The following is a 16,525-nucleotide window of genomic DNA, read 5'->3' as shown; positions in this document are numbered from 1 at the left end:
TTTTGATTGTATTAGGACATTTGCGTGCGAAGCGCGCGAAAAAAATTCAATTTTAAGTTATTTGGGCCCAAATTGAAGCTGTACACAGGCCATTTCGCGCGCGAAGCGCGCAAAATTTTGCAATTTGTGTACCCTATTATTTGACCCAAAACATGGTGTTTTTCGGCTAAATGGAAGACTTGCACACTGCACAGGGCAATAATTATTTTGTGGGCCCCCAAAATCTGGGGACCCTGGGCCCGGGCCCATCTGGTAATGTTGGTTTCTAAACATGTTTACAAAAGTGAAGGCATGATGTGTTTAATGGCTATAGACACAGTTTTTGCAAATTAAAATTGTTAACCATCCGAGGGAGCCGTATAGCTACTACTTTGTCGCCCTGTGATGGCATGGCACAAAAAATAGTATGATGTTTCAAAACTTGCGAAGATTTCAAAATCTAATGGGCAATTCGATTTTCCCCTCTTTTTCCGCCGATTCAAACTCAGTCAAAATAAGCTTCAGATGTTCGGCACTTTCACAACTTACATTCTTATACACGAAATGAATATTTCCACTCATTTAAAGTGTTAAGGGCTCGGATAGCGACGTTTTCACGTGTGTTTTGTTTGGGGGTGTTTGTTTGTTTGTTTTTGAAACTCGCGATATAATACACATTTTATGCCAAATGATTAAAAATTTATATTTTTGAAATTTAACAGTCCTCGAAGTAAATTACATAACGATAATGTACTTAAAGTGTATGTAGCTTGAAAGAAAAGCCGACCATCATATGAAAATTGTGACCTTTCGTAGTGAAGATTTAGATTTTTCCCCAAACACCGAAAATATTTAGGTCTTTTTGTATGATCATATCGCGACTTTCAAAAAATCTAAATTATTTGATATCAGAAGGGCATTCCTCGTATTCAGAATGCCATTCGATATACTGTTGCGCTCTCATATCCCACAAAAATACTGTGCAAACGTTGTTATCCGATCCCTTAAACCCACAATTCTGCTAACAAATGCTTTTACTGATATTTGTAGGTAGTTTTGTAAAACAAGCAAAAAAGTGGAGAAAAAAAATCAAATCAGCCAATTTTTCCGAGACAAAATAATGCGCACTGCAAATGCAACACGCGGCAGCTTTGAAACATATTTCTTGCCTTATCGCATAATTGCGATCCATTCATTAACCCCTAGGATGCTGGATGAAATTTTATTATCGTTTTTGTAATCTATAAAAAATGTATTAAAATTATTACAAATATGCTTAGTATCCTTTCAGACTTGAATTTTCCCATTATTGTGGAATAATGTCATAGTATATGCTGATGTAACAGTATGAACGTAAACTCTCATTACATATGAAGACAGTTGCATTTTATTTTATTTTGGCAAAAGTTGATCAAACTGGGAAAAAAATAGATCTCGTACGATTATCTGACATGAGAATACGTATAGAATAGACGACAGCCAGATCAATATTGATCTAACATTTATTAGAAGTAATACTAATAAGCAATATATCCAAATGTTTTCTGAATAATATGCTATAAACATACAATCGTGCCCAAACCTTAAATTGATGCCACAAGCTGCCGTTTCCGACCGCGAGGCAGTAATTCGACAACTTTTCCAGTGCATTGAACTAAGCCAAGGAATTATACAAGAAAAGAGTAAAAAAGAACCGTGGGGTTGTTTCCAATACGGGTTTTCTTTCAGATTAACAACAATTAGATTTATCCCCGTTGTCTATAGGAGTGCTTTTTAAAGAGTGAAATGCTAGCTTATTTAAAATAGGACAGGATCTAGTCAAAATTCACCTTAACGCGTAAGGAAATGCTTCGTTGCAACGGTATCTACTTGTTACGGCTATATCTTAATTCCTGTGTTTGATTGTCAGCTAAAGTTAAGGGATCTGGAATGAGCGTTTTAAGCGTTTCGACAGTATTTTTGTGGGACATGAGAGCACATCAGACATATCGAATTGCATTCTGAATACGAAGCATGTCTTTCTGGTATCAAATTATTTGAATTTTTTGAAATTCACGATATAATACAAATTTTATGAATACTAAAATTTGATATGATTTTCGATCTATAACAGTCCTCGAAATAAATTTTATAAATCTAATGATATATTCTTAAAGTGTATGTAGCTGGGAGGAAAAGCCGACGATCAATTGAAAATTTTGACCTTTCATATTGAAGATATGGATTTTTTCCCCAAAAGACCTATTTTTCAATCTCAATACGAAAGGTCAAAATGTTCAATTGATCGTCGGCTTTTCATCCCACCTACATACACTTTAAGTATAAATCATCAGATTTATAAAGTTTACTTCGAGTACTGTTAAATATCAAAAATATCAATTTTCAATCATTTGCCATAAAATGTGTATTACATTGCAAATTTCAAAATATCAAAATTATTTGATATCAGAAGGACATTTTTCGTATTCAGGATGCAATTCGATATGTCTGATGTGCTCTAATATCCCACAATAAATACTGTCCAAACGTTCATACCCCATCCCTTAACGCGTAAGGGAATGCTTCGTTCCAACGTACTTGTAATTCCCGTGTATCATTGTCAGCTGATGTTAATGTCGCCGATCGGTAGGGTTATTGCTCCCTATTCCAGAAAAATACAGCACTAATTATTTGGATTTAAAATGATATCTTGTTTTGCCAAATGAAACATTTATAGATAAATCCTAATACTGTAGTTAGTTCTAATTGTCAATAAATTTTACTATTTGGTCAATTTTGGAAACAAGGGCCAAAAACCTGAGACGAACATGCGTTTTTATGGCATTTTTCGTATGCAGTGATAATCAAGCCCAAAGACTTGTACAGAGACTAATTTTAAGTTACGTATTCTGATTTTTAGAAAACACGTTTTCTAATCTTTTTCATATCAAAAAAAACATAAACTATTCAAATTATGAGCTATTAGCCTATATACTCAATTTTTTTTTGAATGCTTAAACTTGTTCCAAGCCTTAGAATTTTGTGACTACAACAATTGTGCAAGAAAACATGCAATTTTGGGCCCATTTTCCTCAAATTGGTCAAATATTATCAAAATTTGACTTTTATTTCTATATTAGAACTAACTTACGGATTAGGATTTAGATACATGTTTCATTTCGCAAAACAAGGTAATATTTTTAAATTCCAAAAAATAGTACTGTATTTTTCTGGAATAGGGAGCACGGTAGTAACTCGAAAGAGTTGATTGAAGCTTTCAAGATTTATATATACGAAGTTAGTAGGTTTTTTTTTTATCTTATAAAGATCTGTTTAACTTTTTTTTTTTTTTTAGAATAGAATACAACATAAAGCAAAACACACAATTGTCATATCCAGTGTTGATTTATTTCTTGTGAGTTTATTAATAAGTTAGTACACAAAGGTTTTTACAGTTTAGTAGGAATGATGTTTGGAAGTGCAATACAGTTTCTGGAAATGATTATTTACAACAGGGTGATCCACATCAAAATATTTAAAAATAATAAAAAAATATGCCTAAATAAATTTAAAAATAAATAAATACACACACAAAGGACACACACAGCCAAAAAAATGGACACACGCAGGAATACGCATGCAAGTAAGTCTATCATAAAATAGCATAGCAATCCATTTAGATGTCATTTTACCACTCCTTGGATTACCACGGGAAAATACTCTTATCACTACCCTAAAAAACGGTTCTAAGTAAAACCTAAAATGGGTCTTGAGCTGTCCTGTATGTGGAACCTTAAATGGTTCTAGAAAGAATAGAAATCGCTTCTGGAAAGGTTAAAGAACCATTTTCGACCTGAAAAGGGCTCTGGATTGGACAGAAAGAATCATTTTGGGTTAAATTTTAAGACATTTTTAAGAACCTTTTCTCTTAAGGGTTCTACATATAAGACAGCCAACTGAGCCAAGAACCCTTTTTCTAAGAGTGTATAGGTCATTTAGCTGTAGGCCTATTATGAATATAAATTACTTTAGAAATAATATCATGAGTTTTACCACTTCTGAATATACTCCTATCACTATGTCATTAAACTAAATAATGTAGTTTTTCAGTTTCTTTGAATATCATGAAAAAAATACTCTTAATTGTCACTAGGTCATTAAACTGTCGTTATTAACTAATGCACTGCAGGCAAAATTTAATTTTCAGGTCTCGTTCTAGATGATGTCATCAGCTATAATGGTCATCTGTTTGCGTCGTAACGGTTATATTTGATATCAACATGGGTCAAAAAGCGTCATCAGAGGAGGATGGTCCACCCATCGATATGCTGACGGACGACGCGCTGTTTATAATCTTCTCTATGCTCACATTCAATGAGCGAGTCAAAGCGGGCAGGTGAGTCGATTGAATACACTGTAAAAACAGTGTTGCTTTTCTAAAGACAATTTTGCCACCACTTTGTAAACATGTTTAAAAGCTAAACATCATGTGTCAAATTTCTCAACATTGGTCAGTGATGGTGTTTAATTTTTAAACATCTGACATCCATATTCTAAACATAACGTTTCTAAACACATTATTGCCACCACTTTCTAAACACTGTTTTTACAGTAACGAGTCTGAACATGGAGATAAACGCCGAACAAATCGACTGCTCAGTGCTAGAAGTGCTAGATGAGTAAAATATACTGTGTGTAAATTGCCAAATGTTCACATGGCAGCAATTGCACTTACCCACTTCTGCAGAGCTGTCGAAATATAATATGAGTCTTGAGTCAGGTGTATGAGCAAAATATTGAAAGAAACGAGCTGTGTCAATGTCAAAATGAATGAGAAGTCAACAGTGAGTTATAGTCGGGATAGTTGAGGGACAAGCCGTCACGTGAGATGACTCACAAGTTGGGAAATGTGTTTCCTGAGTCAGGAGATAGGATGCAGATGAGTCGAAAGTTAAGGATGACTCTAAAGTAAAATTTCAAGTCAGCAAGTTGAAATAAGTTTGAAGTTGAGAATTAGTCGTGTGAGTGTGATGAATGATTCGGTAGCCTATAGGAATCCGTGAAAAATTCATTCGGGAAATTAAGTCAGTTAGCTAGAGAAATAAATAATTAGGCCTATTGATAACCTAGAGGATACGGACTCATGCGCAGAGTTGCACAATAGACGAATCCAATTTCACGCATTCCTACACCTCAATGGCAGCCATAGCTGGGTCCCCGCCGGCGTAATCTCACCTAAAATGTGAAATGATGCGGCCTTGGAAGGGTTTTAAACTGCATTCTATCACCCGTGTTACACGTAGACAAAAGAATGATGACAGTTTACAGCACAATATAATCTAACATCGATTTTTAAGCGGCTTTAATCCACCCAATTGGGCAGTCACAACACCAGTTGGTGCTGCGGGGACCCAGTAATGGCCGACCAAATCCTGACCATGACTTGGCTGAGGCTCCTTGGATTCGTCTATAGACTCAAAAGTTCATTATGAAGTGACATTAAACAGGTTTACATAACATATATAAATAATCAACGCATAAATAAAATGGAAGTCGGGTTGTCATGAGTCAAAAGTCGGATATAATTGGAATGAACAAATTGACTATATAGGCCTATGCGACAGTAACGTAGCCAGCGGGGGGGGGCAGGGGGCAGAGTGAAAGGCTTTTTTTGAAGCTTGAAGACATACAGTCTCTATGTATGATGCTACTGCAATTTTTTTTTGTCTGTGCCCCCGAAATTTTATTTTGCACCCCTGACCAAAAAAGCTGGCTACGCTCCTGCTATGCGATCAAGCAAAATGAGTCTGATATGATGTCGATCCAATTCAAAATTCAGTTTGCAATTTCATTAAGGTTATTAACTATTTCAAACTGTTGCGATTTGGTAGTTCACAACATCTTGCGAAAGGTAGTGAGCTTTGGCAAAAACTACATAATATAGCTCATTTCATAGCGATTATATTTGATTATATCTCAAAATCAATATTCCCGACAACCGACTCATTTTTCTTGATCAAATCACTTAGATTTGTCAAAATAAGTAATTCTAGAAATTGTCATCCTCATACGATGTAAACCCTATAATTTCGAGAAATATTGGACATGTGCAAATAATCTTTGGAAACAAAATTTATAGATTATTGCGTATAAAACTGAAAAGTACAGGTCTCTGCTGTGTTTTACTTCGTGCAAAAAACACTTTTTAGAATGTTGGAAATAATTATTATGACTGTTTAAAAAAATAAACCTTTGTGAAAACATTTCTTCTAGTAAAGTCGAAGTACGCTGGAAATGTATTTAGTCATGTTAGTATAGGCTTTAACCCCTTGAGCACTACCTGCCGATCTAACATTGCCTCTGATTGGTCAATTATGTGATATCTTCACTTTAATCACCAATCAGAATGGAGCTTTGCAAATAATTCACCCCAATTTTTTTGTGTGGTGAAATTATTCTAACAATGTTGCGGATTGGTCCAATTGATAATGAAAACTTAATTTGGCCAATCGGCAGGTAGTTCTCATGGGGTTAATATAGAAGTAAGAAATCCGCTTGATCGTGCAGAATGAGTCAACCGTTTGTCACACAATCTTGTATTGGACTATTCCATTTAAAATCCACACTACCCACGTGGAAGATTTTAAAAATATCTTCCACAGAGGGAGTATGAATTTCAAATGGAATTAACACATTAGCAGCTCCGTCTGAAACTCACTCTCCCTCTGTGGAAGATTCAAGTCGAATCTTTCTCAGAGGGTGTACAAAATTCAAACGGAGCTGTCTAATGTGCTCATTCCATTTGAAATTCATACTCCCCCTGTGGAAGATATTCCCAAAATCTTCCACAGGGGTAGTGTGGATTTTAAATGGAATGGCCTAATTTGAGCTGGTGAAGTACAAAAAGAAGTGGTAAAAATCTCAGGAAGAATATAATGGATAATGTACAGAGCGTTGTGTCGCCCAATGATTGGGTAAAAAAATCAAATTACAGTATATCATAATGATCAGCTAATGCACCATTGGAACCCCATTGGGCTATCCCCGGGGGCTATCCATACCCCCATATGGAAGACATGACCCGGAATCTTCTATACAGGGAGTTACCTGAATGGGTGACTCCATTTGAAATTCACACTCCCTGTGTGGAAGATTAAGGTCATGTCTTCCATACATACAGAGGGTGTATGGAATTCAACGGGAATAACCCATTCTATATGCAGCTAAGCTTTATCAAAATGATACTAGTTTGGAAATTTATTACAAAGCCTGCTGCTATCCTGAAACTACCAAAATTTATATAACATGGAAAAACAGTGGCATGCTTGACGGGAATTATATAAATAAACATAATTTTTCACCAGGTTTCGCCGTCGCAAATAATAAAGGAGACAAGTAGATCCCGCCTGGAAATCGAACCCAGGACCTCACAATTTGCGGGGAGGAGATAAGTTTAAGTAACCGCTTATGGGTTCGAATTTCAAACAGCCTAATCATGAAGGTCACGTAAACCTGAGGTCCTGTGTTCGATTCACAAGCGGGATCACTTTTTCTACTTGTCTCCTTTATTATCTGCGACGGCGAACCTGGTGAAAATTATGTTTCTTTAAAATTTATGGGCCTTACAGACCCCCTTTTTGTCCTCGATAAGTAACCATAAAAAAGTTCTTAAAACTTAAAGAACCCTTTTAGGTTTTCAAAGGGTTCTTTAACCCTTTGTATTTTGGCCTTTATAGACCCATTTTGGTTCACTACCGAACCGTTGAGGGTTCTATAGAGAACATATTTTAGAACTTTTTTATGAGAATGTATGGCCTTTCAAACATCAATTAGATGAACTTTAACATGTTTAAGTTACATTAAGATATGCCCATCTTGTCCATAATTATACTGCAAGCTGATTTTGAATTTTGATATAGCCTGTATTATGTCGCCCATGGCTGCCACTATATTTTTCAAACAATATTTTCTTTTAAAACATTGTCAACAGGCAGTATAGAAAAGGACTGCCGACTTAAATTTAAGATCTGTATAAATTAAAGGTTGACGGTGTGGAAGAAGCGCTATACGTGCACCAATTGCCTTATATCAGGGATATACAATGAGACAAAATCCCTGCTTATATCAATATCACGGATTTGTGTTTTAAATTTACACTTATCATGTCATCATTATTGTGCGCATTTCAGTAAATTTGTGGTCAAATTTAGTCTGAATTAAAAGAGTATAGGCAACAAAATCTATGATATGACAGATTCGCAACATGAAAGCAAAGAAATTGAAAAATGTCTCGCGGCAGCTATCACGCGTGCACTGCAAAAACAAGTGTTTATATTTAAACACCATATTGTGTTTATCAGAGCAACACTTAATAAACACATAATTCATGTTAATGGTCTAACACTAATGTTCATAAATTAACACTTGGTGTTATATTACAAACACTAATGTTTGTAATATAACACCAAGTGTTAATTTATGAACATTAGTGTTAGAAAAATTAACATTAGTGTTAGACCATTAACATGAATTATGTGTTTATTAAGTGTTGCTCTGATAAACACAATATGGTGTTTAAATATAAACACTTGTTTTTGCAGTGTGAGCATTTCTTCCAGTATAGTCATCAATATATTTTAGGTTATTGTCCTTATACGATATTTTTCTTTTTAAAAAGATATTGCACAATAATTGCACAATTCAAGGTTTTGAGTTATCATTGTCATTTATACAAATACGTACTCTCATAAAAGTTTCTTTCGTTATATACATAATCAAAAATATTCTCCGATTTTTTTCTAATGTGATACAAACATTCGAGCAGGACAGCAAACGCAGTAGCTAGCCAACAAACACAAAAATGTTGTTAAAACGTTTATTCAAAACGATTTAATAACATATATAGATGTCGGGTTTTTATATAAAAGTCATGAAAACGTTTTTAAAACGTTATTGTAAAATATTTTGGGCAAACATTTTTGCAAAATATTTTGTTAACACTTCACATTCGTTGCAAACCCATCGAGTGATGCATGGATGACACGTCTTGTGCATGTGTATCATTGAATCATTGACGTATAAACTGTGTATATCGCTATTCGCCTTTAGATAGATATACGTCGTATTTATACATCCCAGCTACATGAAGCTCCGCTCAATAACGATCGGCGAGCTTATACATGCATTGACGATAATTAGGCCTATAGGTATTGGAATGAAATAGCAATTTTCTTTGTTTTACCTCATTTGTTTGGCTCGAAATCAAAAGGTGACATAATTTGATCAGTGAAAACTAACGTTTTGTGGAAAACAAATAAGAATCTATTCTTTATGATATTATTGCTTCAATTTGAGAGTTAACAAAATATTTTGCAAAAACGTTTGCCAAAAATATTTGACAATAATATTTTGACAACATTTTTAGAATGTTATGGTATATTTTCATAAACGTTTTCACTGCAAAAACAGCAGAGCAACACTTAATAAACACTTTAACACTTCATAAACACGTGTTTGTACAGTGATGGTATAGGGATGTTAAGTTATAAACACGAAAACACGTTTTGAAATTTGAAGATGTTTATGTTTTTTAACACAATATAGTGTTTAAAAACATATTTTAAAAACACTATCTTGTGTTAAAAACAGAAACATCTTTATATTTCAAAACGTGTTTTGGTGTTTATAACTTAACATCCCTATACCATCACTGTACAAACAAGTGTTTATGAAGTGTTAAAGTGTTTATTAAGTGTTGCTCTGCAGCTGTTTTTGCAGTGTTCGTGACATTTACATAGCTCGACATTTAAATGTTATTAAAACGTTTATAATACCAGTAGTTTATATTAGAGAATGAATTTGGAGAAAACCTTCTGATAATTACAAACACTGGCTGAGCAGCAAGACCTTCCCTCTAAGCTTTTAATCCGATAAGCTGATTATCTATTTGTTTTCATGAATTGGAAGACATTCTTTGATGTATTACCGAGCTCAATCATCTGAAATTACTGGAGCGTGAGCCACCCAGGCTGGTGGCTCAGCATAGTATTTTATTAACAGAAGGTTTTCTCCAAATTCGTTTCCTAATGATTACGTTTTAAAAACATTTTTGTGTTTTGCTGCATGGGCTACTTTGTTGTTTGGAATATTTGGCCCGTCAACGTCGAATTTAAAGTACGAATCGGGCCTAATGTTCTCACTAGTTTCTTTGTTCGATCCACACACATACATTAACAATATCATACGCCTATACATACGTTCATATAAATTTTTGAGGAATCACATCAAGAGGTATACAATTAGTTATATCTTGATGACGTTTGACTTCTATTTCTTATTATTTGTTGTCTTAACATTTGGTATACCTTACTATAATGATCAAAAGTAAAATGTATACACTCTAAGAAATAAAGGTTCTAAAAAGGTTCTCAAGTTGTCCTCTCAGGAGAACCCGAATAAATTCTCTAAAGAACCAAAAATGGTTCCAAAACTGTCGAAAATGGCCTCAAAAATGTGATACAGAACCGTTTTCGGTTCTTTAGAGAACCTGTAAGGGTTCTCCAAAATTAAAGAACCTTTTTGAGAGGTTCAAGAGGGAGGGTTCTCATGAGAGGACAAAAAATGTTCTATTTAGAACCTTAATTCCAGCAAAAGGTAAAATTGTCTGAAAAGTGTTATTACTGTTATATTTCTTTTTATAATTTTTATCAATTTCTTTTTAAAAAGTTATTACTTTTTATACTTTTACTTTTATATTTTACTTTCATTAAAATATCCTGTTTTCATTGAAACAAACCAAGCTATACTTTTATATATTTTCATTACCACATCCTGTTTTCATATTGGACTATTCCGTTTAAAATCCACACTCCCCCTGTAGAAGATTTTGGAAATATCTTCCACAGGGGGAGTATGAATTTCAAATGGAATGAACACATTAACAGCTCCATTTGTAACTCACCCTCCCTCAGTGGAAGATTCAGGCTGAATTTTTTTTCAGAGGGTGTATGAAATTCAAATGGAGCTACCCAATGTGTTCATTCCATTTGAAATTCACATTCCCCCTGTATTTCCTAAATCTTCCACAGGGGTTGTGTGGATTAAAATCGAATAGCCCATTGCAACTGATCAAGCTATCTAAAAAATTAATATATTTTCATTAAAACATTCCGTTGTCACGGAAACCGATGAAGCTGTCGAAAAGTGTTCGAATATTTATCTTCATTCTAACATCCCGTCTTCTTTGAAACACCGGAAACCAAGGGATTTGAAATGACTTTATACGCTCATTATCTGATTTTTAGATGTGAAGTTGTACCGTTTATATACCCATTTAAGCTATATAACTGTAAATCTCATCTCATTTCTGAATTAATCAATTAATTTAACCAATTCAAAAATTGTGTATAGCCTACACAAGCCTAAGTTAAACTAGAATTTCATAGGCCTATATAATAATACGTCTATAAAAATTACATACATTACATACACTGTAAAAACAACGGATAACACCTAATAAACACTAAAACACGTTTATATTTATATTAGGTATAGGAGACATTGCATACGATTAACACTATAACACGTTTATAGAAGAATTTATTAATGAATTAGTAGCACTTTAACATTTATATTTGGTGATAAAACGTGTTGGGGTGTTTATATTTTTATCACAAGACTGACCACTACAAACGTGTTATAGTGTTAATCGAATGCAACGCCTCCTATACTTTTACGTGTAAAATATTTAAAAAAACCGCATTTTAGTGTTTATTAGGTGTTATCCGTTGTTTTTACAGTGTACACCTGACATTAAGATTATAAATAACAAAAACTCAAATTGCCGTTTACGGTGAGTTTTGTTCCGGGTAGGTCTCTATGTAAATTGTGCCTCTCCTATAAATAAGTATATTATACAGATAACAAAAATATAGACTTTCTCAAAGTCAGCTTTGAGACATGTCTTTTAGGAAAACAAGTGTCTACGAAAGTCACATACATGCCGAGGGAAAGATGTTCAAAATATAGGTCGTCACTTGACTCGTGGCTATTCCTGTTGAAATCCACACTACCCCTGTGGACGATTTTGGAAATATCTTCCACAGGGGGAGTGTGTTTTTCAAATTCAATTGGTTAGAGTTAATCATTTTGAAACCCATACTCCCTCTGTATTGTGGCTTTACACCTATCTTCCACAACTGGAGTGAGTATTTCAAATGGAAGTTACCGAATTGTCTATTCTGTTCAAAATTCATACTCCCTCTGGTAGTGTGGATTTTAAATGGAATAGCCCAATGGCTTTTAAGGCATTTTTGCACTCTAGGAAAAAATATAACTTGTATGCACTGCAACTAAACACTTTTAAACATTATGCTTTCTATCAGTTCGAAAAGATGTTAAAATGTTCAACATATCTCGAGTCAAGATATTAACTCTCTTCACTCGGGTGTCGACTGCAGACAAGTTTTAAAAAAAATTTAAATGTCAAAAATTTCAGAAATGTGAATTTTCATGACCATATTTGGAATCAGCATGAAAAATGCATTAAAATGAGTACAAACAAGCCTGGTATTGGTTCAGTGGTTCTTGAGATAGCTCTTGATATTTTGAGAAAATATCTCAAAACTTGGGACTTCTTATGTTGAAGGCTATGGCTAGCATGCAGAGGATTAATAGACAGAGTTTAACAATTGAAGACTTAGTGGAAGAAGAGTCAACGTGTTCGGAAATTGTTCTATGAATTTCATGATCCAATTTTAGGTCGTAAACATTCAGGTTTTTAAAAAAAGGACTTGTATATGACATAAATAAATAAATGTCAGCATTTTATAGCGCCTTTCTAACTTGTGCAAAGTGCTTTACAACAATTTATTCAGCTGGCAGAATCAGAATCAATTCGCTTCCACAGTGGCGCAACCGTAGTGCAGCTTCTCTCAGCACTTTGACTTTAAATAGGCCTACCTCTAGCAGCTTCCCATTTCATCTTGCTGGCGGGGCAAAATGAGGTAAAGTGCCTAGCCGGCCAAGTGTACAACATGATGGCACCGCCGGGGTTCGAACCTACAATCCTCCGTCAGAGCCTTTACCGGTGCGCCATACGCGCGCCACTGTGCTCAAACAGATATGATATATAAACTGCTATCCCCATAAGTTTCCTACCCACAGCTTTAGTGTATGCCTCCCAAAACATTTTCTTAAAAACGATATATTTGCACTTGAGCACTTCGTCCACTGCACTGTAGTCTTTAATATCATCCTAGCAAAAATGCATGTATGATTTTTCAAACATGCTAAAAACTAAAATAACGTCAGGTTATAATATGATCATCAAAAAAGTTCCAACACATTTTATATCAAAAAAACCCTACCAAATGTGTGCATAATAAATATTGACAAAACGTTATTGTAAAATATTTTTGCACAAAATGTTTTGTCAACATTTCAAATAACATTATTAGCCTATAGTTGCAAACATTTTGAAAATGGTTTGACAATGAGGTGTCAGGCCTATAAATTACCCGACATTAAATGGTTTGTGGCATGCAACGTTCGTAGCACATTTGAAAACGTTACACTGCAAACACTGTGTTTATCATCAAACACTTATCTAAACACATTCTTGTAAAACGTTTTAAATACTAAACATGTTTATAAAGTATTTATTGATAGATAATGTTTAGCCATTTTAACGTAATGTTTTGCTCCTAAACTCCGGCCTTGGGCCTGCCGGTCCTGCGACCTTGATATTTTTTTTGTTGAGTAACTTTAATTTAACATTGACCAACAGTATAACCTTAATGTAAATGGACACAGAGTATAAAAACGTTAGGGCGAAATTATTTTCCCTCTATAGTCAATTTCCCCTTATAATCCAGTTTTTACCCACGTATTGTTTACTAAACAGTTTTTGAAGTGATGTGTATTGTTTTGTGTTTGCGGGGTAGAAATTCGCTCGCATAATATTTGACATACAAAGTGATAGAAAAAGCGTTAACCGGTAAACAGTTATGAGAGCATATTTCGTAACCCCGTCGCCACATGTGTTAAACTAAAAGGCAAAAATACACAATTTATCACGTTTTTGTCTTCTTTAATTCAAGACCTGTTTCACCATACACCCCGGGCATACACCAATCTCAAAGTGTTACTTTTAAGTAACTTAAAAGTCTTCAAAGTTATGTACAATATTCGCTGTTAAACTTAAGTTAGTAAAAAAGGTATAATTCGACTAATTTTGACTAACTCTAATCAGTCATACAAGATATAATCTTTTTATTCAAGGAAAATAATGCTGAAATTATGTATTTATAATGCTAAAAGAACAGTAATATACTTTCACATTAATTTGCATCATTTCAACATATTTTCATGACTTATATTAATATTCAATTTGTAAAGAATAAGAAATTGCATAATGACGAATTTATGACTTCGTGATTTATCGTGATTTAATTAGTCATTGCGTGCATTACTAATTGAATGATTAATTAAATGACTGATTATTTATCGAAAATCAGATTTTTGAAACTAACTTTTTTGACTAACTTACGTTTACAGTGTTGCATATACATCAATTCGTTTGTAAAATATGCATATAATATCTAATAATAAGTCCATCTTTATATACACTAGTAACATGAACATATAAATAAGGCAAATATTCTTATGATATTGAAAACGATGAAGACAGAGCCGATTGTGACGGCTGCGACGTTACAGGATCGTGCGTGTGACGAGGCTAATCGGGCTTGCGTATATCTTCTTTTCGACCAGTGTGAAGACACCTGTATAGTAAAATACAAAAAGAGAGGAAAAACAAAAACAGGTTGATTTTTTGAGTTCGACTTGAAGATGTTCATGATGTTTAAATTTGCAAAATTGATTAAAAACAGCATCCTGATTTGGTGGGAAAAGGTCATTGAACTTTTACACAGAGGTCAAGTTCAAAATTGCTCTGACTTGGTTAACAATACAATCAATGTGTTTCTCTAGTCATAAGGATTCAGAAAAAGTATAGTTTGACCTATCTACGATGTACAATTGTGGAGTTACAAGTAAAATGTAACATCATGACGTCGTATGTCTAATTTTTGCACCACATGACGCAAAATTGAAAAATGCTCCAATTTTGTAAGTTGAAAATGGTCCAAAATTATTGGTCTTTTGTGATGAATCAGAAAAAATGATACTTTGCGCTATGTAAGTCGTTTTTGATATGGTGTATGCATAGATACCGCGTGTAGTTAATCCGATTATTATATGGCACTTCAACAGCGAATAGACCATGTAGAAGCTGTGTGTTTTGCCGAAGGGAATTGTATTGTGTTGTATAATCATTCATTTGTCCACCTGTGTTTTCGGGGAAGGTGTAACACGGGTGATGGAATGCAGTTTAAAATTTCCGCCAAGGCCGAATCATTTCACATTTTGGGTGTATTGTAGCCGACGGCTACCCAACTAAAGGCTGCTAGTCAGGTGTAGGAATGCGTGGATTTGGATTCGTCTATATGCTTGTAGGTGGAATTCTACGGTATATTATATAATAATAACTTAGGACTAAATATGCCCAGACAATCATGATCATTCGTGCTAAATTGAAATTAACAATAGCATTTTTAAAATGTAATAACTGGTTTCGTTTGTCCGCAAGCTGACAGACGTGTTAAATACAAATAATTAGATGCTATTAAATATCATTTTATCATATATGAAAAGGTTGATTTACGTCGTACATGTATACCATCGTCTGTTTCCAACCAATTTGCTATCAGCAGTAGATAACACAATGTACAAATAGCCTACATATTGTACATAGATAACGCAAAAGTACAAGGAATCAGCAATAAAGTGCAACAATATTACTAAATGGGTTTAAGGCGAGTGAGGTGACAGGATCCATATTTTTCATGTTTTGGCCATTTAACTAAAAATGCAGTGTACTTCTTAATATTAATATATTAAAACATTGATCTTATAGGAAACAAGTCTATAATCGCATTTATATTTAATAGGTCGCGCGGTTCTTGAATTAAGACCAATAATATTCCAAAACGAACGTTTTGGTTGTTTTTAACCCTCCCGCAAAAAATCATGCACACGAGGCAGAAATGATACCACTTAGCCTTGAGATATAATTATTCCCGTGCCATTCCTCTTTGGCGGGTTACTTAGGGGCTGTGCAACCCTGTGGGGGAAGACATTTTTTGCAAGACGAGAGGGTGGGGGCAAGCATTTTTGGCACGCCATTTGGAAATTTTATTCCGGGGGGGTCATAATTAATTGCACAGCCCCTTATGTCAACATATGAGCAGTAGCGTAGCCAGCGGGGGGGGGGGCAGAGTGCCCCCCTGACAAAAAAATGAAAGAAAAAAGTGCCCCTTTGACAAAAAATGAAAGAGAAAATCAGGAGGGCAAAGGAAAAAAAAAAGGGCATGGAGTCCCTTTTCTAGCAAATTTCAGGGCCAAAATAGTGTAAAATACAAAATTTTTCCGCGCTACTCGCGCACATTGTAACAATATAGCCCTTTTCAGCCGGATAATGGGCACAAATATTGTAAAATACCATTTT

At 34.5% G+C, this 16,525-nt stretch overlaps 2 protein-coding genes across 2 annotated transcripts in view; one reads left to right on the top strand and one right to left on the bottom strand.

Annotated features, from left to right (window-relative positions):
* The first annotated feature begins 4,171 nt into the window (after positions 1 to 4,171).
* Positions 4,172 to 16,525, top strand: part of LOC140165982 (uncharacterized) — a 73,337-nt gene continuing 60,983 nt past the window's right edge. The window contains exon 1 of the mRNA XM_072189342.1: positions 4,172 to 4,354. Within this exon, the coding sequence (XP_072045443.1) occupies positions 4,239 to 4,354 (116 nt within the window). The 5' untranslated portion in view covers positions 4,172 to 4,238. The remainder of the gene's footprint in view (positions 4,355 to 16,525) is intronic.
* The window catches only part of LOC140165345 (uncharacterized), a 49,124-nt gene continuing 46,058 nt past the window's right edge, over positions 13,460 to 16,525 (bottom strand). Inside the window, exon 4 of the mRNA XM_072188675.1 lies at positions 13,460 to 14,741. Coding sequence (XP_072044776.1) covers positions 14,586 to 14,741 — 156 coding nt within the window. The 3' untranslated portion in view covers positions 13,460 to 14,585. The remainder of the gene's footprint in view (positions 14,742 to 16,525) is intronic.

This window comes from Amphiura filiformis, chromosome 12 (genome assembly GCF_039555335.1).
Source record: "Amphiura filiformis chromosome 12, Afil_fr2py, whole genome shotgun sequence".
Lineage (NCBI taxonomy): Eukaryota > Metazoa > Echinodermata > Ophiuroidea > Amphilepidida > Amphiuridae > Amphiura > Amphiura filiformis.
Note: the sequence above shows the minus strand (reverse complement) of the source record. Positions and strands in the feature narration are given on the sequence as shown.